General features: G+C 45.8%; 3 protein-coding genes across 4 annotated transcripts in view; 2 read left to right on the plus strand and 1 right to left on the minus strand.

Moving 5' to 3' along the window:
- LOC135901775 (probable serine carboxypeptidase CPVL) overlaps positions 1–26,425 on the minus strand; it is a 152,342-nt gene that overhangs the window by 17,403 nt on the left and 108,514 nt on the right. The gene's annotated exons all lie outside the window — the stretch shown is intronic.
- Positions 1,887–8,885, plus strand: LOC135901771 (uncharacterized). The gene is made up of 3 exons (XM_065431623.2): positions 1,887–2,528; positions 6,079–6,229; positions 7,722–8,885. The coding sequence occupies exons 1-3, from the start codon at positions 2,473–2,475 to the stop codon at positions 7,977–7,979; spliced, it is 465 nt and encodes a 154-aa protein (XP_065287695.1). The 5' UTR covers positions 1,887–2,472; the 3' UTR covers positions 7,980–8,885.
- The window catches only part of baz (par-3 family cell polarity regulator), a 248,899-nt gene continuing 240,880 nt past the window's right edge, over positions 18,407–26,425 (plus strand). For both annotated transcript variants that reach the window (XM_070531901.1, XM_070531906.1), the window contains exon 1: positions 18,407–19,366. In XM_070531901.1, coding sequence (XP_070388002.1) covers positions 19,247–19,366 — 120 coding nt within the window. In that variant the 5' untranslated portion in view covers positions 18,407–19,246. The remainder of the gene's footprint in view (positions 19,367–26,425) is intronic.

A 26,425-nucleotide genomic window follows, 5' to 3' on the forward strand; every position in this document is an offset into this window, starting at 1 on the left:
TTATGGAGTTTTACGTGCCAAAACTACGATCTGGTTATGAGGAACGCCGTAGTGGGGGAGCCAGGAAATTTGGACCACCTAGGGTTCTTTCACGTGCACCTAAATCTAAGTACACGGGTGTTTTCGCATTCCGCCCCCATCGAAATGCGGCCGTCGTGGCAGGGATTCGATCCCGCAACCTCGTGATTAGCAGCCCAACACCACAGGAACATGTTACACTGAAAGGACCATTAACATCCGCTGACCATCAACAGTATTCAATAAAGTTTATCGCCAACATAGGCCAACTCTTATAGGTATTATGCAATATGGATATCATAGATAATCAGTTGTATATACTTGCCCGTTGGTATTATGGCGTGTGTAACATCTGTCTGTCATTCTGACTGCTCTATCTTTCTTTCTACGAGGTGAATTCGGTTCGGACAGAACTTTCAGAAGCCACGCAAAATCGGAGCATCACCCGAGTATCACTTGTGTCACCCGAGTAGTGTTTGCAGCATCGCTCGCGCTGACTAACTGGAGAAAGACTTATCAAACGGTTTTTCGGGTCCTCTCCGCTTACACAGAGCCACTCAGACTTACCGGAGTAAGAATTAACCGAAAATATTTTATAGCTATAACATGTCTTGGCTAACAGTATACTGCGCAGTGGAGAGAGAGTACTTGCATGGTTTGCGGTGCCAATAGTAAGACCCATCTCACTTTACCCTTTGTCTTGCTTAAGTCTCATCGACGAACCTGGTCATGCTCTCAGAAAATAGCGTAAATAGGCCCTCTAGAAGCAAATTGGTCCTTTCGAGTCCGCCATATCGTTCAGTAAGTGTAAATTTTAGATAAGAATGATCCAGATGCATGCAGGCTACAACAGGGTGGGGGACGGGGCTTGTTGATGTTACCTGGTATATTACATATATCAGCACGCAAGGCAAGGGCGACAAGGAACGAAGACGAGTGTTATCTTCGTCCCTTCTCGTCTTTGTCTGTTTGCGCGTAGTGATTTGCAATATCACAGGTAAGCTATACGTATACTAGAAGAGTTCGCCTGTGTAACTAAAGAGAAGTGGTTCTTGAGGGGGGAAAGGAGGAAAGGCTGGCCCTCACTGCACTGCAAAAACAACGGAGAGGGTCACCCGCCTCGTTAGCCAGGGGCCATGGTGTTGCGCTGCGATAGCAACGAGGTCGAAGGTTCGAATCACGCCTTTAGCGGCCACATTTCGCTGGGGGAGAGATGCAAAAGAACTTGTGTGCCCATCATTGGGCGCACTTTAATGAAGCCCTGGTGGTCATAATTAATTCCGAGCCCCCCTCCTTGCTCCTCACACGCACACACACACCATGGCGTCTGCCGTAATCAGATCGCGTGCTTTGGGCTCGTAAAACCCAAGAATTTAATTTTAATGTAACAACGAAGAGCCAAGTATCGGAAAGAAAGACTATATTATAATGCTGTATGTCTCAGTTTATATTTCTGTCGCCATAAATACCTATATTGTGTGTAAGGTGAGATCGGCGGCGCAAAATTTAACTCCGTTCGAGCAAGTCTTCCCGTGCAGCATGCATGGCGAGGTAACCGTGAACGAATGAAAACGAATGAATGAATGAATGAATGAATGAATGAATGAATGAATGAATGAATGAATGAATGAATGAATGAATGAATCGTGTCACACTGACCAATATGAGCGTCAAGTAAAATGCAAGAAACGAATTTCCAGCGGAATAATACCGGGCGGCCGGTTACATCTGTTATCAGCGCGTATAAATCGTCTCACGGCGCAATGGCGACGACGACGTCGAGCCACCGATAGCCGGTCACCTGCCTTCGGCGACCACAATGCATGCGGGGCCAGCCCAGCCGACGCCTTCTGGCGGCGACGGCGGCTGCGTCCTTATCGGGCCCCTGGGAATCGCGCAGGACGCCATCGGTCGCGTATCAGAGAGCCTAACGCCAGTTCCGTTCAGCGCAGTTCGCTTAATGGCCCTCGTCCACTCGCGCTTTTGCCCTGCGCGGAGAAATCAGTCCGAAGGTATAGAACCGCGCCTGCTCTCCGGTCACGTCGCATGAGACGACCGACGGTTGGTTGGTCGTTCCTGCGCAGTGCATTGGAAGTGAGGAGCGCGGTAACGACGAATGGTGAGGGGCAGTTCTGACGCGCTGCGATACCATAGGGCAGAACGTTTCAACCCGCATGACGTTGTGCTGCACGTAAGTTCGAAGCCCAAGTGCAGGCGTTCTCGCGTCGCTTCCTTGGCCCTGCCCACTACACCGCGCGCACCTGGCCGACTTCCCGTGCGCACGAGAAGAGAAACCGCCAGCAGGGCTCAAGCTCAAGCAAACAGTCACCCAACAGGTTTGCGTGTTGGGCAGATGACAGCAGCCGCCGGAGTTTCGGCGTTGGAAGTGGCGACAGACAGTCCTCGTACAAGACGTCCGTGAAGCGCGCCGCGCTGACATTTTGCTGCCCAACCATGACTCGGAGAATGTTCCTGCCGTTGGTCGTCACCGCTGTATTTCTGAGCGCCAAGTGAGTTGGTTGGAGCCTGTTCCCCACTTTGGCATATTTCTTCCCCTGCGGTGACTTCTGTACATGTGTGACTCGGATCCAGTATATACGTAGCCATATCATGTAACAACTACTCATTTACTTATTCGATTTCAAGGGCACGTAGAGAACATGAGAAGAAGCTGGAGGTTTTAATTCGTTCGCGTGTGTTCGTACATCGGTCGAGAGTCGAGACGTCCTGTTTACTGCTACCAGCGGACCGCGTCCGCCGGATGTGGACGGCCGACGCAGCAGCACCACTTGTCCCGCACCCATGCAGCTTTACCCACGAGAAAGGCTTGCGTATAAGTTACCCCTTATATTTTCAGAAATATCAACCGAGGTCATACAGGTTACGCTGATCAACTTGCAATCGTCCTCACTAAATTTGCACGAACACAGTTGACACAGCGACAAGACGTTGTGGCACTATGTAAGTCCGCATAATACGAAATCAACCAGGATTTTCGTATATGTGCATACTTTAGTTTCAGAGAAGACATGTGCGATTGGCTTGGCGAGAGCAGGCTTCAATTTTCGCGAGCTATCAGTCACTGTAGCTCTGTAGCTTACATGCGAATCGGTGTGGCAGGTTAGCTCAAGGTTTCGTAAAAACCTACAAGTAACCATCCTCATTGCACTCCGAAGAATTGAAGCAAATACAATACAAATCAGAAAAACAAATAAAAGATTAATTCTGCTCGATTGCATTCAACGCACAGTCGATCCATCACGCAACGCTTTGGTTTGCATTAGTGTACTTACGTCGGTGTCACGCTTCAGTAATAATCGACAGGGCCCCAAAAAATTGTCGCACTGCTGCAAACCTTTTGAATGTCAACGCTTCTTTGTCGCGTTCTTGTCGGTGTTAATTCACTTTGTTTGGGTCACAGCAACGCTAGGCACTGCCCCTCTAACGGAATATCGTGTTTGTTTGTTTGTTTGTTTGCTTGCTTGCTCGCGTGTTTGTTTGTTTGTTTGCTTGCTTGTTTGTTTGTTTGTCGGGGCAAACAAGTGATAGATTAGCCCTGAGCTGGAATCTCTGCGGCTGTAATCAGCTATGCTGAGAGACGGCGGCATCGTTCCTCGCAGCGTCTGCCCACGTGGATGAATCGGCCGCTCCTCATTGGTCTCCCTGATCGGCGGCGAGCGGCATGCCGCAGCTCCAAAGACCCGTTCGCTCCGCGGTAGGAAACAGCCGCTCGTCAGTTTTCGCGGAGTGCATTCTGCCGCTAGTTTGGCGTACTTTCACACTCAAGAGCATAAGTTTTGGCGCGTTATCTCTTTTTTTTTTTTCGAGGAAGGAAATATTGTGGTGCTAAGGAAAGGAAAAGAAAGGAAGAAAGTAAACAAGAGCCGCAGCAGAAACACCACCACCTCCTCCCCCCCTCCCCCGTTTCGCCAATATGAAAGGAACAAAAAAATAAAAAAATAGAACTTCTATTCCATAGCCCGTTTTAGTAACTGCTGACCAACTCCTACAACTATCGTATTGGGATGGCGGATTCACCAATGTGCGCTAAGTGCAAGTGTGAAGAGACCATCAGTCACCTTCTGTGCCACTGTTCTCGCTTTGATAATCAACGTGAGACTCGCCAGTGTGCCTTGAATAGACTGGATGACAGGCCATTTACGGAAGCGAAGATCTTGGAAGCCTGGCCTCACAGTTCATTAGCACAGAAAGCAGTACGAGCGCTTTTTCACTACCTGAGGGCAACAGACTTGAGTGCCCGACTATAGACATCCTACACCTACCTTCTCTCTCTCCTTCTTTCACTCCGCATTCCCCTCCCCACGTGTAAGGTAGCAAACTGGGCTCAGTCTGGTTAACCTCCCTGCCTTTCCTTCTTCCCTTCTCTCTCTCTCTCTCTCTCTCTCTCTCTCTCTCTCTCTCTCTCTCTCTCTCTCTCTCACTGCTGACGTTTAGCAGATCGTCTTCAAGGTCCTAGAGGACACTTGCTTAAATTGAACGCCGCGAAACATGGTGGTTGTTGGTAATTACGCTGGGCGTGCATGGGAGAAGAAATAAAGGAAAGGCTGATTTCACGGGCACATTAGAGGCGTTGGAAATGTTGGCCCACGATTACAGATGGCTGACATAAATTATGTGCCTTTCAAAAGTTCTACAGCTATGACCCGATGTGTTTGGGTCTCTGAAGGCTTCTCCCGAGGGGACACTCTATTCAGAAAGCTTCAGAATTCCCCTTCCAAGTAGCCCACCCTTTCGCGGCCGTGATCATGCGGAGTTAAGAACGTGTGCTATAGGTTACACCCGCCGTCAAGTTAAGACCATGTGCCAAGTTAGACAACGCGTGTTGGCGTTGATGCACCCGTGGTATAACCACGGTTCTCTGAATGTACGAGTTGGTTTTCCGACTCCTGGTTCTGTTTTGTTTGGGCGACCGCTTTGCTCCGTTTTTCTTTGTTTATTCAGGAGAAATGACGAATGTTATTTTGAAATCCTCTACAGGAGCTTCCCTGTATACGTGGGCGTGCTACCTACATGTGTGATCACTCCATAATAGAATTGACGTGCCATTACACTGAAGAACCGGCCCCGTGAAGCTGCATTTCACATTTCCATGAATTCCAGCATTCAATGCTTTTCACGTCGTTTGGTAGAAATCCACACGCGCGTTCTGCCTAAAGCACCTATAGCTTTTTTATTAATGTCATATAGTACAGTTGCGAATTGTGAACGCGCTTATTTCTTTTGCCTTGTAAGGTCTTTTCGGACAAGTCAAGCTACTTACGTAGCTTTTAGCCCAAAATGACCTATTTAGCATGCGCCTACTGCAAGTTTGATTGATTGATTGATTGATTGATTGATTGATTGATTGATTGATTGATTGATTGATTGATTGATTGATTGATTGATTGATTGATTCGCAAGCGAGCGGGTTGCGCATTTTACTGATGCACATTAACTGTCCATTGATCTTGCACATACCTTCCTGCCCTGCGTGTTACGCCTCGGTGTATGGAAGCGTATATGATCCAGCAAGTAACGTGGCACCAGTCTAGTGGCGCACAAGCGTCTTTATAGTAGGACTGATGCGCCAGTCGTTTAACGGAACCTCGTTTCATTATTTATTTATTTATTTTTATTTCTTCATGCTGTCAATTCTCTCCTGAGGGTTCTTACAGGGAGGGTTTAAATACAGGCAGACCGTATATGCAGGTGCATCAAGCGGCAGCGGAATCACAAAAACACATGTTGAACAATTTTTCAAATTTACAAACATCACTGGCATTTGCCACAAAGCTTGGTATCGCGTTCCAAAGTTCAGTCACGGCAGGGAAAAAAGAGAAACACATCACTGTGAGCAAAGTATGGGCGTAAAACATATTGGTGATTAACACGACTGCTTCGTTTTCCTGGAAGCTGCACACACTCATCTTTGTTGATTTTTAAATAGATGTTTAAAAAAAGATGTTGATTTAAATCATCTTTGTTAATTTTTTTATACACGCTCGCACCGCGTCCCTCACGTGTTGCTTGCATTTCACGGCGGCTGCACGTCGCTCGCAGGGCTCAGGACGGCAACGAATGTAGCTGCGTCGTGATGCTGCATCAGGAGGGCGCCGAGCCGGTCGAACTCTACAAGGAGTGCACCTCCATTGTGGGCAGCTTGTGCACCGATGCCGACTTTGAGTTCTGCAGCCAGTTCTGCAAGAAAGAGGTTCGTGGTACATGCCGACGCGAGCAGCGCCTGAACTGCCATTTTCACAATGCCCTCTTCGCGACTTTCCATGACGTATCGAGTCAGGTCACGTCTGATATCGCCGGGTCGTAAATGGAGCACTCTGCGCGGCTACGGCACCAAAGGGCAGCTGCAGGATTTGTTCCAAGTCCTGGGATCCTCAAAACAAATTGAGTTTCATATGTTTCTTTTTGTCATTACAGTCATATGCGTAATACGGTCATATGCATATTAAATATGTTATCGGGGCTGGTCACATCTCTGGTATCAAAGTCATAAGTGAAGCGTCCCGCACAACCACGACGCGAAAGAGCAGCCGTAAAGTTTGTTCGAGGTCCACGGATCTGCTAACAGTGTGCGCGGGTGCCAACGTCGAAGAACTGAGCGGTGACTTGTGGGATGATGTATGGGCTGGCTTTCGGCATTTGTGAAAACCGTGCCCTCAAGAGTTCGCGGAACGCATTAACCTGCACCGCAGCAAGCGAAAATTTTGAAGGAGCGGGCAGTGTTTCGGTTCTCTCCACGGCGAAGGGAGCATTGACTGCAGCTTATAAGACCTGTTATTAGGCGAGTTGGGGGTTCATGATACGCAACACAAATTAAAGAGTGAGAAAAAAAAAGAAAAAAAAAAGACGCGGACAAGACAAAACAGCACAAGCGTTCTTTTTGCACTCTTTCTGGCGCTGTTTTATTCCGTGATTTATTTGTGCGTACTCACCAATGGCTTAGGCCCATGTGGAGTTTCGCGGCCGAGCAAGAGGACGCGAGTTTGATTTCCTGTACCACTGCGGTGCCGTATACAGGTAACGACGCGTGCGAAAGTATTACTGTAAAATTGACATCAAAACAGTAAAAAAATAGGGGGGGGGCGGGAGGGGGGAGTCCGTCAAACAGGGCTGCGTCGTTAAACTCATTAGAGGGTTCAGAACCCAAGCGTCTTTGCGTACCCAAAAGCCCACGCACTGCCTACGTTCTTTTGTAACCCTTTTCTATTCTTTTGTACTTGTGGCGATTTGCATAACGTAAAACCTAAACCTAAAACTTCCCATTATTACTTGCGCGTATGTCCACAAATGCAGTCGCAGTGCTTGACCGTAGTGATTTGTTGAATAACAGCTGTGCAGTATATAAATGGAATGTAAGACATAATGTATGCACTTGGGAGAAAACAAGTAAAGGAGGACAATGGAGAAGTAAGCCTCATTTCGGAAACAACGTTTTGACGCCTTGAGGAAGGCAGAGCCACCAACGGCTTCCTCCGGAGTGACACTTCTTTCTTCCTTGTTCTTCGATGGTCCCCTCAACTGCGAGGCATATAACAATGGAACTGTCTCGTGCAATCGTTTGCTTCGGTTTCTGGGGCAGATTTGCTTTACAGTGGAGCTATGCTCACGGGGAACACGCATTGTCCTCGCTTGGCTTCTTTTTATTGAAACACTGTTTTCCGTTCGCGTTGCCTCCCCCCTTGCAGATGTCGGCATTCACAGGCAACCTGGATGCGATGTTCGCACCCACGAACGTGTCGGTTGGCCAGAGCCTGTGCGACATGGCCAAGAAGCCGGTGACCGGTGGGCTCGTCAAGCTGGCCGCCTTCGTGTGCGATCAGGACGTGCGGGATGTTGACGCGCAGCAGCCGCAGAAGCTCTGCTGTGACAAGGAGGTGCGCTGGGAGCGCTGCAAGGGCGACAGCGGCAGTGCGGGGACCACGGCCGCACCTCGCCGAGCGTAGCTGTCGTCACAAGCAGCGGAACGTAGAGCCTCCGACGTCCGCAGCCTGTAACACGTCGCCGTGCCGCGCATCTCGGAAGCTGTGCGGCTGCAGCGCGTCTGCTCTGAAGACATCTTCTACGTGACACGGCCCACCTTTCTTTTTTCGCGCACTCATTTCCCTATCTCCATGCCATTTGGACTGACGTTCCTATTGTTCCTATTGCCAAGCACCGCGTGACGAAATAACGAATGCAAAAGCATTCATGGTCGCGATCATACGACCGCCGATCCACACGGCGCAACGTCGCACGACTGAAGTTGCTGGCTTTGCGTTATCTATAGGAGGCGTTGGCACAGGCCCCTGCAAGGCGGAACACTCTTGACTGTTATCACGCGTTTCCCGTGAATACTTCAGATCATGCGTAACAGCAGTACTCTACTGTGTATTGCATAATCCGTCTGAAGAACGTGCGACTACCGCTTGCGATAATGTCGCAGGGAGACAAAAGACGCGACGGGGAGCAAAGTCAAGTTACCGAAGTTAGCTGACAAGAAATAGTGTAGGGGTACAACTTGTCACACACGCACACACAGACACCCACCCACACACACACACAAATGTAAAGGTTGCTCGGCTGTTGTCTGCCATGGTCGGCTGCCCTGTGCTTCTCAGCGATAGGCTATGCATATACGCGCGTTCCCTGTTGCTGTACCCTTGATTGGACGAGCCACGACTGCAGCCTCTACGACAACACGTGCGAGGAATCACTGACCGTGAAGAATGCTTCGATAGGTACTGTGTGACAGAGACCTTCGGGCGAACGGTCGTCATGTGCTGCTCACTGAACCGGCTGACAATCAAACTTTGATGCGCCAAGACATCGTGGATTCGCTTCCGATCCAGTAAATGTTTTGCCTAAGTGCACGGTGATGTTGTGAAGGGCTCTGAATATTCAATGAATGACACCCAGCTGAAAGTTGGCTCCTTTTCTTTTTCTTGTTTCTCTGCTAGATAAATGAATGGTGCAATGTAAGTGAAGTGCGAAACAATTAATTAATATAAAGGGTGTCCCGGCAATCATGCATCGCGTTTTTGTTCCTTTTTTCTTTTAAGATGGGCCATTCCACGCCAAGTCGACCAAGTGCATATTGTTCACAGTCGAGTAGAGTAACCGTGCACCTGTAATTTTTTGTTGGGCTTAATTATTTACTAATTAATTACTACTCTGAATGCCATGCGGTTAATGAAGGGCTTGTAAGATATTGAAAGATAGTTAGAGCTGGTGTGTTTTCAGTCATTTGCGTTTTGCCCGTTCGTTTTTTCCGACTGATGAAGAAAACGCGCAACAAATGAGAAATATCGCGACTAACCGTGCGCTCAACGTTTATAGATATCTTAAAACGTTGCGTCCGCCCGCCTCAAAAAGCAGCGCCCTCATACAAACTGCACAGTAGTTACCAAGTGCCGGCGCTCGCCCCGTAGCAAAAAGGTATGGTCCCCGTCACCAAGGCATCGCACTATCGCAACCCGGGAGCGACAGATCGGCCGCTAACTATCGCGGAGCTTGTTTGAGGGAGCTGCCTTCGGTTATCTTCGCGCAGAATGACCTGTCTTCTTTTAGCAAAAGAAGAAAAAAAAAGAAAAAGAGCGCGATGCATGATAGCTGAGACTCCCTGCGTATGCATGTCATCTATGAAAATAGAAACATTTTGTTGTTGTTATTATTGGGTTTTTATTGTTCCAGCCAACACAAATGGATGACGCAAGAATAGCGTCTATGCAGAAACTGTATTCCTGACTGCAGGTCTTGTTCTCGTAGTGCGTTGCCGCACCAGCGACTCGTAATACAGGTAGAATGGTGAAACATTCGCATATATACCAGACATACGCATATTCCGGTAAATCACACTAAAAATTTGTTCAAGGTCAGAATAATTGCTCCGGGAAAAAAAACAATAAAAAGGTGTATAGAACATGAAACAGCAAAGTGCAAGCAGAATAGGTTATGAAACATGAGTGATAAACAATCATCTACAAAGACGAGAAAAATAAGGACAGACAAATAAATGTGGAAATATAATGCCGTCCATGCAGTGAGGATATTATCTACATGTAAGCAGCATCATTCGTCTAAGTGTGCTGTGAGACATAAAGAGTGCATAGCCTGTTTAGAAATTTTATTTGTTTAGGTTAACTGGTTACACTAGATGAGCATATTGCACAATATTGTAGGCTGAGAGGAAATGTTTTATATGCCATAATTATAATGCGTCACATTTATACCATATCTGACATATGACTTTACGTGTTTGCCAGTGTTTCTACTTATATAGCGGCTAGAAAGCTCCGCAATAATGTTTTCACATTTCATTAAATATAACTACATTTGCTGTAACGTTATAGTAACTAGGTAGATTATTATGGGTCATCTGTCCTAAAGCACGTTTTAGTTGACCGGGATGCTTAAGTGACCTTGGTGCTCGTCGCTGTAGAACGGAAAGTTACCTGTTACTTACACCCCAGAACAATAAACAATAGCTAGCTGGTATTGTAATGAAATGATAGAGAAATATAGTTACCTTTTTCATCGAGGGAGGAAGAACGTTACGAAAACTACATCATTTTAATTGCTCTCAAATATTTGATGCGTATGTTGTCGGTATGATTACTCCAACTTAAAATATTATTGTCGACACGTTCTAGCTCTGCGTCGTTGTAGCGTAGCTTTATGTCGCGATACTTTTTTAGGGTAGAAGAGCTTATACTTTGTTTTTTAGCATTGAATTCAAGTTTGTTTCCTTATAACCAAATATACTGAGTTCTCTTAGCCTCTCCGTTGCTGTTTGTTCAAGCTCATTAAACTATAGGCCCGAGAAAAAAAAAAAGAAACGTCGATATTACCGGTGTACAAAACGATTCGGTTGGTTAAAACAATATTTTTTTGCTATGTTATTCTTGTATATATTGTGCACAGCAACGACCAGAAATTTGCCCACGCGGCACTCCATATTCGATAGCGCTGCTGTCACATTTACAGCCTAGATATAGCAGGTAAACTGGAGTCGTAAATAAAGAAAACTGCTCTTAAAGCGAGATCAATGCCTATAATCCCATAGTTCTGAATTTTACGAAATAAGATACAATGTTTAACAAGATCAAACGCCTTCCGAAAATCTTTAAAAAATCCTACCTTTAATTCTCTGTATTTTCCAGAACCCTGTAATCTACACTGGTGCTTGGAGATGATTTGCTTAGGTGCTTTAAAACTACTTATAAAAGCCTGTATATTACTTGTTCTGCAACTTCTGAAAGAAGCATGTGGTCAAACGAAACCTCAAAGAAAAAGAAATAATAATAATAATAATAATAATAATAATAATAATAATAATAATAATAATAATAATAATAATAATAATAATAATAATAATAATAATAATAATAATAATAATAATAATAATAATAATAATAATGATAATAATAATAATAATAATAATAAAATGCTTTATTTGTCTTAAAAGCACCAAATACAAAGCGGGTCAGCCCAAGCCAATGAGGCTTGTCGGCCTGTACCGGCAGTCAGTTTCAGGGACGCAACAAACAACAGGAGTGAGAAAAAAAGAAGAAAAAAGAAAGAAGAAAAAGAAATTCGGAGGCAGTAAACTGGGATTCAATGCTACATGACGAAATATTGAAAACAAACAGACATCAAGCAGTGTCAGATGAGTTTTCCCTTAAATACAATTTCAGAGCACGTTTCGATGAAATGAAACAAAAAAAAAGATTCCGTGGGCACGGAATTAGATGTATCGGAGACGTGATAATTTCGCACAATACGTCCAATTCGCGTATAACATCGGGGTGTACAAAGCATGGGATGACGCCTGAGTGGTCCTGTGGGCACGAAAGGAAACAGAAAATCACTATTTCAGAGATGATCGACGGCAAATAACAGTCTGAAAAAATAATGCATCAAAGGAAGGCAAGTGTAAAGCATAAAAAAAAAGGCTACACCACCGGGAATGTTAGCATTATTGTCCACATTTCGTAGCAGCGATTTTAATATACAGTCTATTTTTGAACGCCATCTGAAAGTACAATGATAAAATTATGTTATACCGTATTTCAGGATACTGTTACCAAGGGCATGAATGATTATCTTGCGCACAGAAAAGGGGAGGATGAAGCGGCTATTGTAAGTAGTACATGATTACGCCGGGAGTTTATTACAGAGGAGAGATAGTTGACTATTCCATGTCATATCGGAGTCGAAGATAATTCACATATACCTTACATTCGGCGGTGGCAGGAGAGGAGAGCATTGACAACTGGTACATCGTGAACCATGAAGGAAGATTGGGAGAGTGGGATCAATTCGTCTATGTGGCTCGTGGAAACAAACCAGATTAGTTTTTTGCTTGCTAATAGGGATGGAGTTTCTGGAAAACCAGTCCATGACAGACACAAAGTCACTTTGTAGCATTGCAACTGATGAAATGAAAACAGAGTGTGTGGCAAGAACAACAGTGTCATCGGCGTGATTCGACATTGGGATGTAGCTTTAAACAGAACATTTACATAAACGTTAAATAGTAGTGGAGATGACACGGAGCCATACGGGACACCAGATTTTAAGAAAATCTTTGAACTAACGTGATCGACTATCTTGAATACCTGTGAACGAATGAAAAGATCGATAATAATTTGTTAAAAGGCCCCCGAAATCCCAAGAGATGTAGCTTGCGCAAAAGTAATGTGTGCACTACGAATTCAAAAGCTTTGCTTGCATCCAGATGTCACGGCACCCTTCTAGTCCGTCTATGGCTTGGAGCAGCATCTTCAAGTGCGTACTCTTTTCTTATCGGAATGGCCAACAGCCCACTTTGTGACTTCTGCGGGTGGAATGAAACAATCGCGCACCTTCCTTTCGCGCACTCTCGTGCACTCTCGTTTCAACCCGCAAAGAGCAGTCCTCTCAGCCACCCTAGACAAACTGGACAAGCACCCAATGACAGAAAACAAGATCCCTGGAAACTGGCCTACGCGAACATCAGCGCGATCCGCTATGAATGCGCTGCTGCAGTGCTTAAAAGACACGGGACTTTCTGACAAATTGTGGCTGTGCACTGTGTGACGTAGGATTGTACGGTGACACTGCGTAACACTAGGAACGCATTTGCGGGCTGCGTGCCCACAGGAACAGTGTGTGTGTACGTGCGTGTTTGGTGTAGTGCTTTTTTGAATATCTTTTTGTCCTTCTCTGTCTCACCTATCGCACCCCCTTGCCCCTCCCCCAGTACAGGTTAACCAACCGGAGATAATCTCTGGTTAACCTCCCTGTCTTTCCTCTCTCTTTCCTCTCTCTCTCTCTCTCTCTCTCTCTCTCCAGGGAAAGAGACGTTACTACCTCGTTGTTATCGAAAGCAGAGAAGATCAAATCAGCTAATTCTTCCTGGAATAGGGGCGCCGATCTTGTGAAGCGGCCAGGACTCAAAACATGAAGACACCGGCCCACCGCCAATCTCTCTGAGATATAGAGAATTAAAGTTTTTCCATTCCATTCCAAGAGTACTACAGTCCCCTTCCCAGAAACGAAACGAAATTGACAAGTTGAAAAAAGATTGTTTATTTGCACAAAGCCGGTCATCACTCTGGACAAGTGTTTTTCCAGAATTTGACTAATTGGGGGTAAGATTGAAATCGGCCTGTAGTTATCAACCTGTTTAAAAAAGCCGTTTTTATGTAATGGTTTAACAACTGCAATTTTTAGCTCGTCTGGAAGAAAACCGAGTTCAATATAACCGTTCAGCATAAATATATTTTCTAGAACGAGAAACTTACGTTGCAGCTCGTACATAGATATGCCATCTAAACCAGGTGCCTTCTTTTCTTTAAAACTGAATAATACGCTGGGCAGATCGCAAGCAGTGATTAAAGGAAGGAATGCAGAGGACTCTAATGATAATATTGTCGGAACAATGAGTGTGAGTTGGCTGAGTAATCGACGATGCTTTAGCGAAGTGAACATGAGTAACGGCAGATACTAAATTAGCGAAATGTCTGCCAAAAACGTCGACTGATTGGCCTGTATGGCGGTAAAATATTTGATTAATCGTCCACCACACTTTTCGAGGGTTCTGCCTATTTTCGTAAAATGATTGACTGTAATATGAGCGCTTCTCAGACTGAACTAATGCAGTTACCCTATTTTTATTAACTTTGTATGAATTCCCCAGAGCGTTGTTAGGCGAGTTCTTACATCTTCCCCAATGTTTATCCTTCTCTTTTATCGCCTTAGGAATCCACAGTGTAAGCCAAGGCAAGTTAGTATTGCGTTTTCTAATTTATATGGTTTTCCTTGTCCTGTATTTAAATGTGTCAAGAACATTAACAAGTTTAGTGTAAACATTTTGTACGGTTACCCCTTCCATAAGTATATTCCAGTCGAAGGCATCAAACTATAGAATTTGGCTATGTCGAGGATTGATACCTGGAAATGTTCGGATGATACCTTTTTAAGCATGGGCAAATAAATATGGCGGCCCACAAAATAGGGGTCAGCCAGTTTGGCCCACAAAATAGGGGTCAGCCAGTTTGTGTTTGATTACAGCCGAATCAACGTGATAAAACGGAGCTCTAACGTTGATGTGTTCGTCGAATGACGTCACATGCTTGGTTTCAAGGTATTCTTCTCTAGTACAAGAACAGATAGTCGGAAGAACCCCAGATTTAGCTAATACATTTAAGTAATCGCAAACAATCGGGCACAACAGAGATAAAGTGTTTATGTTGGCATCGCCGGCTAGACAAAAGAGTGAAGTTGAAAGCAAAGACAGTAAAAACGCATCCAGTTCATTTACAAAAACTTTTACATTTTCGGAGGGTGGTCTATAAATTCCAAGTAGGGTTATATTGTTACGGTGTTACGGTGTTATATCTCGCAAGGAAATATTCAATTCCAGGAATTCGGCTGAGGTGAACCTTGGTAGCACAGATGACGTCACATATCGTTCACGTACAAAAGCCATGACACCACCACCTCTACTCATGTGACGCGTTAGCACAAAACTTGAATAATTGGGTAGTTTGAAAGAATAAATGAGCTCTTCATGAATATTAATTTCGGTTAGTACAAACTCATCAACGATAGCATCGTTATTTTGTGTGATGCCAAGGAATTCGTCCCAGCGCCTACGGATATGCGGATGTTAACGTGTAAAACCTTGAAGGACCGTCTCCCTTGACTTGATAAACTGATGAAGTCGTTCAATCTCTCACTATTATGAAATGCATTGCTCATTTTGTGGAATTAGTCAAGGTCAATAGAATTGTTCATTTTAAACGAGGTTATCAAAGTCAGAATGCTCTGATATGCGGACAAGAGACGATCCCTCAGATTTCTTGGCGAAAATTTTGCACTGCTTAGCCCAGACGAACTTGTATAGTTTTTCTTTTCCTTTTTGGCGAGCTGCAAAGACCAGTTCTCTGTTATGTGTGGTCAAGTTGTCTGCAAAATAAAGTTGAGGGATCACATCGTGTTCCGCAAACGCCCTTAAACTGCCTCTACAGCTCCACCACGTTTCTTTCAGTGCAACCGAAGTGAATCTAACGAGCAGAAATGGCGGGCGATCTCGGTTGGCAAGAGGGCGATGAATAGCCTCGATGTCAGATTCTGTGTATTTTACCTTCAACTTTTGTGCCAAATCAGAGATGATAGGCAGAAGCTTTTCACCTTTTTTTTTTTTTGCGGCAGACCATGAATTTCTAAGTTCGGCTTTCTGCTGTATTGTTCGACGTCATTTAATTCTTTGCGAAGGCTCGCCAGTTCTTCTCATTGATCTGATGCAGTGGATTTTAAGACATGGACTTTGTCATTTCTCGGATGGGGCTTGGCCCTCGGAACCCCCCCGTAATCGGCACCTATGACACCCGCAATGACCTCTTTTTCAGCACAAACCGCCTATATAAACGAGCGGTATCACTCATAGGAACACACACACACACACACACACACACACACACACACACACACACACACACACACACACACACACACACACACACACACACACACACACACACACGCACACACACACACACACACACACACATATATATATATATATATATATAAAGGCAGAGAGAGCTGCTTGCAAATCATGGGACGAACAAATTTCTCTCTACAAATTCTCGTTGTCAGGCATTATTAAGACATTAAACGTACACACATCAACATAAACACCAAATAGAGACGGATTGGGCGACTCCTTCATTACTTTGTTCTCTGCACTTTTTAAGAAGAAAAATAAAAAGGTAGTGCACACGACTGTGCTCCGCAGGATGTGCGGTACTTTAGCTTATCTTACAAACCTTTGTTGACGTACGTTATCATAACAGTGCAATGGGAGTATTTTTGTGCCCATCCCATAGACCGGTCGGACCTTTCGTCCTTGTCTATGTCGTCCTGTTTTACTGGTTCCTAGTTTGTGCTCTTGCAACAAAACTAATGGAATGTCAAGTAGACGAATCAGCCATCCTTATTTGAAGGTAACGTAATTGGGTGAACATCCTCGCACCTAAGTTCGCAATGCAGAGCGACGCCAGCGTGCTTTTTTTTCTTCACAGTGGTGTATAATAAATCAATTTTTTTTTCATATTTATATGCATTATCAGGTGTAGTTTACAAAACTGTGCGATCGTTGTTATTCCTGAGTTACAGAGATGTAAGCTTAGTACTAGAGTTTCTTCCAATTTTGCAGTTTTAAAGAATTGTTCTAGAAAAATTGGCGGTTTAAATAAAAAATCCACTTGCGTCAGTTACTAGTTCTTTACTTCTACATTTAGATGCCGCATTTATCATTAAAATTGTTGCAGTAGTTGCCAAGAACGACGATTTATCCCTTCCGGGAGCTAAAGCTTCCTCGGACAAATGATGGATGGATGGATGGATGGACGGATAAGGCTGAACCCTATAAATCGGGCGGCGGCGCACGCCACCTAGCAGTGACTAGTAATATATATTGTACTTTGTGGAGGGTGAAATTTTACTCTTGTCTTGATTTTAGCCACTAATTATATAACCTCCGTTTGGTTATTTCTACTTGCCTAAAGTCTATTTTGCCTCCACATACTGTTCCTAAACCCCAATGCTTTGAAAAAAAATCAGCCCAGTTGCTTTGAACTATAGGGCACAGCCCTTTACAGAAAAGTACCAGGTGCTCAGCCGTTTCCTCCTCCTCTCCGCACGCTCCGCATAACGTGTATATCCCTTCGAACTTGACTCGGTACTTCTTAGTCCGCTGTACTCCCGTCTTGGCTTCAAACAACAAAAAGCTTCCCCTAGAATTATTGTAGATATTTTCTTTGGCAATTGCCTGTTTGAAAGTTCTGTATGTTCCCATTACTGATTTCGTCTGCATCCCTATTTTCCACAGAACCCTCTCTGTTTCTCTATCCGTTCATTTTTGTTTTTTTTACCAATGATTACCTCCCCCTCCCCCTCTCCCCTCTGCTGTCCAAATATTTCCATTTCCTCGTTCGCTTGCTACATTTTGTGTTAACATTCCTCATGTATACAAGTAACTGAAAACTTTCCTAGCCGACCGCTTCCTCGCCATTTCTCTGAATCGCTCCTCAAATTCTATCTTGCTGCTAGCTTTCCTGCCCTCAAATAATCTCCATCCCATGTCACCATTTACTCCTTGATTTGGTGCATTTCCGTGCGCTCCCCAAAGCAAGCGTACCCACCCCACATTGCTTAATTTCCAAACTTGCTCGAACTTCATTCCCGAAAGTGACTAGGAACCATCACCCCTTTCCAAATCTATCTCACCACATTGTACCTATTGCAATTCCACAGTGCCCTGTCTTATCGGGCGAGCGGGAAAGCCGCCCTCCAGCGGCAAGTTGCCGAGGCCGCTTGGCGTGACTCGTCTTTCAGCTGATAGATGGCAGCAACAGCGCTACAGAAAACATCGCTGCGGTTTTTTCATGAGATTGCGAATGTTTTTATGATTTCAGAAATAACAGAGTTTCGTGAGCACACTATAACTAACCAAGCGTTAATAATAAGGCGTATTGTTGTTTTACTAGCAAAGTTGCGAGGGCACTTCATCCTATTTATTCTCTTAATGTGAATCAACGTTCGAGAATATACTGATCAGCCCTCGGAAAAGAGCATACGTAGTACCATGCGTGTTGCGGAACGTTAAGGCCTTCAAAACTGAAATAATATAGCCATTAATAAGTTTTTTCTTTATTATACACACTTTTTCGAACGCTCAAACAAAAAAGTGCGCGCGTTCGCGCGCTCCGCAATCGAAACCGAAACCGTAGCCGGCGAAGTCGCTGAAGCGCACGAAGTGCGGAGTGACGGCGTCGCTGCCTTCGCTTTGCTGCCATTGGTTAGAATCCGCAGGTTGTCCCAAACTCTTGCAGCCAATGGAAGCGTTTGTTACGAAGCGGCAGCGGCCGTGCACTCAAGCTCTCGCGCAAGCGTCAGGCTGGCATCTCCTGTGCATTTGTCGGCGCCGGAGAGACCGTTGACGCGAACAAAAACAGTGCGCTCTCGCCGAAGCATACGAAGACAGATTGTGCCATTTTGTTTTCTCAAGGCAGCCCTTACCGACTGCGTGGGATGCTCAACTTCGCAAGGCGGCACCGTAGTCAGCGACTTCGTGCGTTGCCAGGGTCGCTGTCGGACTGTTAGGCTTACCTGGGTCAGGGGCCAGGTGTGACGGGTGCCTGTTGTGTGTGCGTGCGTGCGTGTTCGCGAGAGCCCGCGTGCCATCGACAACGCTTCGTCTCCCCGAGTGAGGAACAACGCCAAACGCCAGCTCCGGCTGATTCCTTCGTGTGAATGACCCCGTGAAGCATGCGATGGCTGTTGAAAGAAGATTATTTGTCGGCTGCTGCGTGCGCGGAGTTGAAGCTAGCCTGACGGAACCGTAGAAGATGAAGCGGCGAAGAGCCGCCGCCGCTGCTTTGTCGTGCGGGTGAAGTGCCGTCCGTCATCGGCATACGTTGCCGTTTGCCGCCCGTTGTGAACGAAGGAAGTTCAAGTGACTTTAAGAAATATCTGCTTGAATTCCTGTGCTCTTCGTGAATCGTTTCAGCGTCAATCTCGTGTATTTTTTTTTTTTCATTACGCGGTTCTTTACACGGTTTTGTGCGTGCTTGTGGATGTGTGTGCTCCCGTGTGCTTGTGTCTTTCCGCGCCTTTGCGTTGGATACGCCACGCTAGTTAGCTGCAGCAAACCGGTGTTTCTTCTCACTTTGGTCGCGTCGTCATGAAAGTGACAGTGAATTTCGGGCCGGTCCGAGTGATCGTCCCGTGCGGGAATGGCGACCTTCTAGTTCGTGATCTGGTTGACCTGGCCATCACAAGATACAAGAAGGCAGCGGGAAAGGTGAGATCACGAAACCATTCTCAAACAAAAACTAGAATCGCGCCGTCGCCTTTGTATATCTGCATAACGCCCTGACAGTTATGTCACGAATGTCGCGCCGTTTCTGGTCGTTTTCCTGCGGCCCCGTTGCCTAGGTTTCAGCCCTTCATGAAGTGGGCCGTCGCCGCTACGCTCGAAGGTTGCACGCTGCTCTTGAAAAGTCTCACCTGGACATGCCTGTAAACAAAGCGCGCGAGTGCGCCGAGTGGCGCACGCGTAAAATCGCTGCTATCGCTGGGGTCGTTTTCAAGTGCCTGCATTTCGTTTGGCCGCGTGCTGTCAGATTTTGAATTTATCATTTTGCTTCATAATACGAACAGACTGCCTCGTGTGACCCCGACATTAAATATTATCCTGCGTCGTCGCTGTCACGTATTCCTATCCTCGTTTAGAAGACAGATAAAAGGCAACGTAAACGGTAAACGTATACAGCACTGCCAAATACGTATATAAATGCTAACGAAAAGTGCTACGGTATAAGTTGACGTTGAACCCGTATATAACGTTCTCGGTGCTAACATTTTTGTCCCTGAAGCTGCCTCCTTTGGTTAGCGATTTGAGCGAATTAGCTTAAACCGGGATTTTTTTTTTTTTCCTTGTAACGTGTGACGTTTTCTGTCGTTTGATTCTTTCTTGTCTGGTTTACAGAATGACACCCTAGTGACTGACTTTCGGCTAAAGCTGTGGCACTCAGCTCTATAGAAGTTAAAGAGGACGAACACCGGAAATGGAATACATTTTTGTTACCTTTGCGTGATCGGTGAAAAAAAAAAAAATGGAATATGGCTATGCGGTTTACGTGGAACTCAGCGTACACGGAAGATGCATCGAACTATCAGCTGATAATCAAATTTCATGCCAGAGACTTAGCTGCTTAAGGCGGACTCGAAATTGCACCGAGAAGTCACTGCTCGAGTTTCAACCGGTGCTTTTTTGCTTACTGTACTACATTAGTCTCTAAAAAGACTCCCGCTACCGGCTTTGAAATTCACACACTCGCGCAAAAGTTTTGCCTAATTGTCTCTGTGCTTGCAAATCGTTTCACGGGAGCAGGTAAGGATCGTTTTACTATTGCTTTTGATCTCGCGCACGCAGTATTGCTCGGAACTTCTTCGTAGCCGACAACGGAAACCGGGGTGCGTGGTGGTCACCGTGGTGGCGCAATGCCAGAGCAGTTCCCTATATCTACCTCATCTCGGATTAGTCATCCGACTCGGCCGCCGAGACATAACGACTCCACGGCGATGAATGAACACTTAATGGAGTAGAGAGGTGGCGAAGTGCCAAAGAAACGGGCGCACGCTGCCCGGCTCCGGTACATACGCATCCGAAGAACCGTGCCCTTTGATTTTGCCGCCTTATATCCAATTCTGCTCGGCTGTGTCGCAATGACACCGAAGGTGTGACGTAATATCCGGGAAGGACTCTGCGGTTCGCAGAAGCCGAAAGTTCGGGAGTATTCCATTCAATCTTAACAATCAACGCCACAAGCTCGCTTCTCTGGCATTTTGTTTCACTTTATACTTCATTAGACGTCATTTTTTTGCTGATGTGCGAGATTTTGCAACACGCTGTGCGAGTAGCGTGACACGGGACTCGGGTTTCGTGCTGATCAGTAGGTTGTGTCTCCGAATGCGGACCACTGCTGTGATGTGAAGTTCAACGAAGTATCAACGAAGTGCTTCATTGGCACTACTTTTGTGCGTATAGTAAGAGCTCTCACGAGTTGTGACTCATTTTAAACGCATGAGAGAGAGAAGCAGGGAGAGGATAGGCAGGGACGACAACCAGGCGAGCGTCCAGTTTGCTACCCTACAGTGGGGGTAAGAGAACGGGGAATATAAAGAGGAAAAAGGGAGGGGAGTGAGCACTGAGTGCATGTGGGTTGATGCACAGGGACGCTGTAGGCGTGTCGATGGCTTCGCAGGTGGAAACTGCAATCCGTCTGGCTCCATTGGGCATTGGCGTTATTTTTTTGTTGCATTAGTTCCACCATCTATTGCGCGAACTACGGAGTTTTTTTTACCTAACTTCGATAGATGTGCCTTCTGTAAGTCCGACATCGGTCACCTATCATATACTATAGACGATTCAAATCGCTGGTATGTGGGCGTCCCCATGTGAGAAAGAGGAGGAAATAACTTTATTCGAAAAAAATAATAAAATGCATGCGACTCACGTGCAGCAGATTGCGCGCTTCGTCATATTCGTCGCGTCTGTATCCAAACCATTTCTATCTTTATTTTGACAGCTGCGCACCGTTTCGCGATGATGATGCTTTGTGCTTTGCGTGTGTGTTCCCTCCTTTTTCTTTTTTCACCTCCCTCCCTCTTTCCCATTCTGAGTCGCCTCACGACTGGAAGGACACCATTGAGAAAGAGGAGGTGTGGCTTGGCTTTTTTATATTCTCGTTCAATCCGAGACGGGGACGGACGTATAATGGGAAAGAGAGGGGGGATAGCTTATTGTAAGCCAGAAAGGGAGGGAGAACGAGTTCGAGCGCGTTTCTATACGCGCTCGTTGCCGAACCGAACTGTGGGGAACGTGCTGGAACGGCGCGGGGCCTCGTCTTTTGTCGTCTGTCCCGACTGCAGCGTACCCCGCCAACGACGTCCTCTTGCACCGTTTGATCCTGGGGATCACGGTGGTGGTACGTGGTCGACGGTGGCTGTTTACTGCGTCCGCGCGCTCACAAGTTTCGTGCGTCGCGATGCCGCTTACTTTTTTTCCTCCTCCTCGAGAGGAATTCTCCTTGGTGAGCCGAGTGCCGAACGACTTCCGCGAGCGCATCGTGGTCAGTCTTGTCGCTATTTCGGTGCAGCATCGCCAGAGGCGAAGCGCACTAGGAAATAGGCATACACCACTGCGCGTGATAACGTAGTTCGGTGTCAGAAATGTTTCTCTAGGGGGTCATCGGGCATCGCTCGCGTATGTATCCAAGAATAACACCCGCCTTTACTTGTTGTGAAATTGATGATACGTACGACACGTGAAACTGCCTGAACGTCCGTTTTTTGTCGCTAGTTGAAGTTCAAGCGTGATCCAATTTGAACCGCAGCGCGAGCCGAACTGTACCAGAGTCGGGGATAAGTCAGGCAAGAAAAACGAAATCTAGTTCAATTCATAGGGACCCTCTTTACTGTCCTGTTTCATCTGCCCTATAGTAACGAATAACGCGTGTCCACGTTGTAAGCCTACTATGTGTCTTGAAATCAGTGAGAGCTGCAGACGGCTGAAGAGAGGGAATAGCGTCAGCGGTGTGATACAGCAAATGCAAGCCACGATGATTCTTCCTGGACGCTGAACGTACTGCACGCAACTCGCGGAACCGGGACGGTGGTCGGTGCGGCAGCTTTTCTGCCGTGCACTGAGGATGGGCAGCTTGGGAGACGGTTTTCGGCGCACACTTGATGCCGAGACAGGAGGTGGAGTGGGCAGAAAAAAAAAGTAAGAACAGACAAAAAACAACTACCGGATGTGACGACAGTTTCACGTCGAAGTGTCGCGGCAGCTCGGTCGTCGGCATCGTTCAAGTTCGTTTTGCGATTGATCGAACGCGTCGTGTTGGCCGTGTGTGTGCTGTTCTACCTTTCCGTTGTTACGGTAGCACCTTTTCGTGTGTGCGTGTGCCTAAACAGTGGATACGAATGTTCGTAGTTTGCAGAGAGACATTTCCTTTCGTGCGGTGGTGTTGCTGGTGCAAAGCCTGCTCACCATACCGAGTCAAGTGAACATCTCATTAGGACATTCTTATTCGCGTGGTTAATCATGCTAATGAAGATAAAGTTGATCCGGTGTACCTCATTTTAAGCCACTGTGTCTGGACCGTGCGTACGTTTCTGCAGTCCTTGATTTTCCCCTTTTTTACCCTGGATGCTCTTACTGATTTATGACGATGCAAATTAATAATTAGTTCACAAAGTAACATAGCAAGCATGTTGTTTCTAATTATTCTAACATGTTTGTATTTTCGTGCTAGAATACTCTGGTTAGGCAGAACAACATTAAAACTACTTCAACTCACATTTCCAGATGAATGGAATTTTTCCTTTATCATCTAAGAACTGCAGACTACATCATCACATTAGTGTTCCCTAAAAAAGCCAAATGGCTATTGCCCTCCTTGCTTTATGTAAACTTTGACATGCTCGGCACTTACCTTGAAGCCTGGCCGGGAGCATTTCTACGATTTTGATGTGCATTCTGGCTATGGAACATTTTTTTTTTTTTCCTAGTTGGAGTTTTACTTTCTTTTTGGCAAAGGTACAGCTGCATTCCAGTCACCATCAGTGTTTGTCTGCACATTGGAAAGACACGAAAACAGCCTGCTTCTGTCACAACTTAAATATAATTTTGTTTGACATATTCAATCATCATTTAATCGTTGCAGTCATTACACAGACACGGTCTAAAGAGCGTTGCATAATTCGGCTTTTTAATGTTGCATAATTTGGTTTTACACACCGGAGAAACTTTATCGCTTTATTAACATGATTGACCACGTGAATAGGAATGTCCTAATGAGATGTTAACTAGACTCAGTAGCATCAGCAGTCATTGCATCAGAAGCATCACTGGTTAAAGTTAACTTCGCCGCAGTACAATTCGTTATGGGGGGAAGCATATTAAAAGCGGGAAGGTTCAATTATGTTTTTTTTTTTTAAAGAAAGAAAAAGTATGCGGCAGGCTCAACTGTGGACTGAACCAGACCAGCTAAACCATTTGCTCCAGCTAACGCAATAGCGGCCAGAGCAGCTCGCACGTACGCGATGAGCTCACACTCAACGTGCTTGGCGCTAGAGCCAACCATGTGCGACCTTAACCCATTGAGGGTCGATGCCGTAAATATACGGCGCCGCGAACAGGTCCGAAAATGGTCGATGCCGTATATTTACGGCGCCGTCTGTACGTTTAAAACGCGCGCTAATTTCATAACTTTTTCTTGCCTGGCATGTGGTGCTACTATGTGGAAATACATGAAATTTTTTTCTCGCGTCTCTCTCTTTCAGTTTTCGTTCTATACTTTTTTTCTTGCTCCGGCGCGTCTGCTACCGCTCGCGCATTGGCGCGCTCGCGGGCGCGCGGCGGTTAGTTTCGGTTTTGTTCCGCACGCGGTTTCGGCTTCTTTTGCTCGCAAAACTGATGGCTATTTCGTTCTTGTCACTCAAAGGGTGACCGCCTGTTACCCGCTCGGTTGTTGCTCACAGGGGTCCGCATACGAAGGATGCCGCCGTGCATGCGTTTCCTTTTTTGGCCCTTTATTCCGAAGTTGCCTCCCACGTCTGCTCAGGGAAGCAGTACCCAGAGGAGGTGCCATGTCTGCGCCAACACCACTCGGCAGCAAGAACATCTCGAGGACAGACTGATCCCTCAGGACCTAAATAAAGTCCTTCATACCATACAAGGTACATGCGCGCTGAGTGCAACAAACCGCTCTGCGTGGAGCCATGCTTCAAGAAATACCACACGCTGAAGAAGTATTAGTGCAAAAGGAACATTTGAGACTTGCAAAAAATTTTCGTGCGCGCATTCTTCTTGTGTATTTTTCTCGTGTGCACATTGTGTATAACAATGCGCCAATTTTTTGAAAATCTTATAACTTTATTTGCTATTTTTATTGTTTTTCTTGAATAAACAGTCCATATATGCCAACGCCAAACATTTTTTTCTCACTTAACGGTCACCCTAGAAAAATTACAGTAATTTTTTTTCGAAATAGCTCCCTCTGAAGAATTTAAATGTGCAATAAAAAAAATCGACCCTGAGTGGTCGCATGTGGCGAAAAAAATCGACCCTCAAAGGGTTAAGTCTGGAGCAAGAGTGCCTGGACTTTGATGCAAAGCGGCTTCTCAAGAGGCGAATTGATCTCATGGTTGATTATTCAGTTATACGCAGGCGAGTTTGTGCGGGAATACTCCGAGTTCTGTGGTTTCCGTGTGACATACAAGATGACATCTAATGCCGTATATAGGTGCCGTCACGACATATGATTAGCTTAGCTAATCTAGCTCGATCGCGATGGGAAGTGCGCCGTGTGGCGCCCGTATTACTCTCTTGCCCTTAATTGTATTCATTTTGTTTTTAAGCCTCGATATACGTGTCGACACATTGGACACGTTGATTACCGCAAGATATCGCTCAAATCATTTAGAGTGACCTCATTCTCCAGGTATCCTATCCACTGCCCATTTTCTTTCCTTGCATTTTTTTTTTATATTTCCGCGTGATCTCATCTGCCTCGCAATGTTCGTCCGCGTACATGAACGATGCTCCTTGCGCACGACTAGCCATGTCATTGACTCGGTTTCAAATGACCGTTGTAATTCATCGGTAGAATTTGCGCACCTAGTCTTTGGAGGAGTGCGCATAAAATAATGAAGATGAACGCCCGAAAACTGGACCGCTAAAAGGGACTCGGCCTTTGCCGAGAGCGCTTCTGTGCCAGGATGTGCTAAAGTCGGGCGGAAACTCTTGCTGCCTGTCTCTTATCTTCTTAATACTTCCCGAACTCTTCCTTCCGAGCGTCCTACGCGATCGCTTTGCCGTCAGGTAAACCATGTCTCCTCGCAGCTGAGAAGTCGATCAGTCTCGCATCCATGCAGCCCTTGACTCGGCCCTTGCCATGACGATTACTCTGACTTCTCATATGACTAATCATTGCTCCTCCTGCCAAAAGCTATCCTGTGTTCATTTTATACGAGTCCTGGCCACTGGTACATCATATCAAGCTATATAAAGTTAAGTGCAGATGCCTGTCAAGCTTTCTTGAGATTCCTCTGCACGCTGTTATTAGGAAGCTCGCAACAACACCGCCATGACTGTGCGCCGATTCCACGACGTACAATGCTTTAGATTCTGCTAACGGAAAAAGTAAGACGTCAGAACTGTTCGCATTGCAGTCGATGAATTAAAGGCGCAAAAGCGATATATATGCCTTGTAAGTTCATTTTCCCTTTATATCTTGAAATAAAAGTTCTTGTTTGTTATCGAAACAAGAGATGGACGCGTTGCAATCAACTC

The sequence above is a fragment of the Dermacentor albipictus genome, chromosome 1 (genome assembly GCF_038994185.2).
Source record: "Dermacentor albipictus isolate Rhodes 1998 colony chromosome 1, USDA_Dalb.pri_finalv2, whole genome shotgun sequence".
In the NCBI taxonomy this organism is placed as follows: Eukaryota; Metazoa; Arthropoda; class Arachnida; order Ixodida; family Ixodidae; genus Dermacentor; species Dermacentor albipictus.

Coding starts and splice junctions, on each gene's coding strand:
- LOC135901771 (XM_065431623.2), top strand. CDS start 2,473: ATGACTCGGAGAATGTTCCTGCCGTTGGTCGTCACCGCTGTATTTCTG. Junction 2,529..6,078: donor GCTGTATTTCTGAGCGCCAA/GTGAGTTGGTTG, acceptor CGTCGCTCGCAG/GGCTCAGGACGGCAACGAAT. Junction 6,230..7,721: donor GCCAGTTCTGCAAGAAAGAG/GTTCGTGGTACA, acceptor CCCCCCTTGCAG/ATGTCGGCATTCACAGGCAA.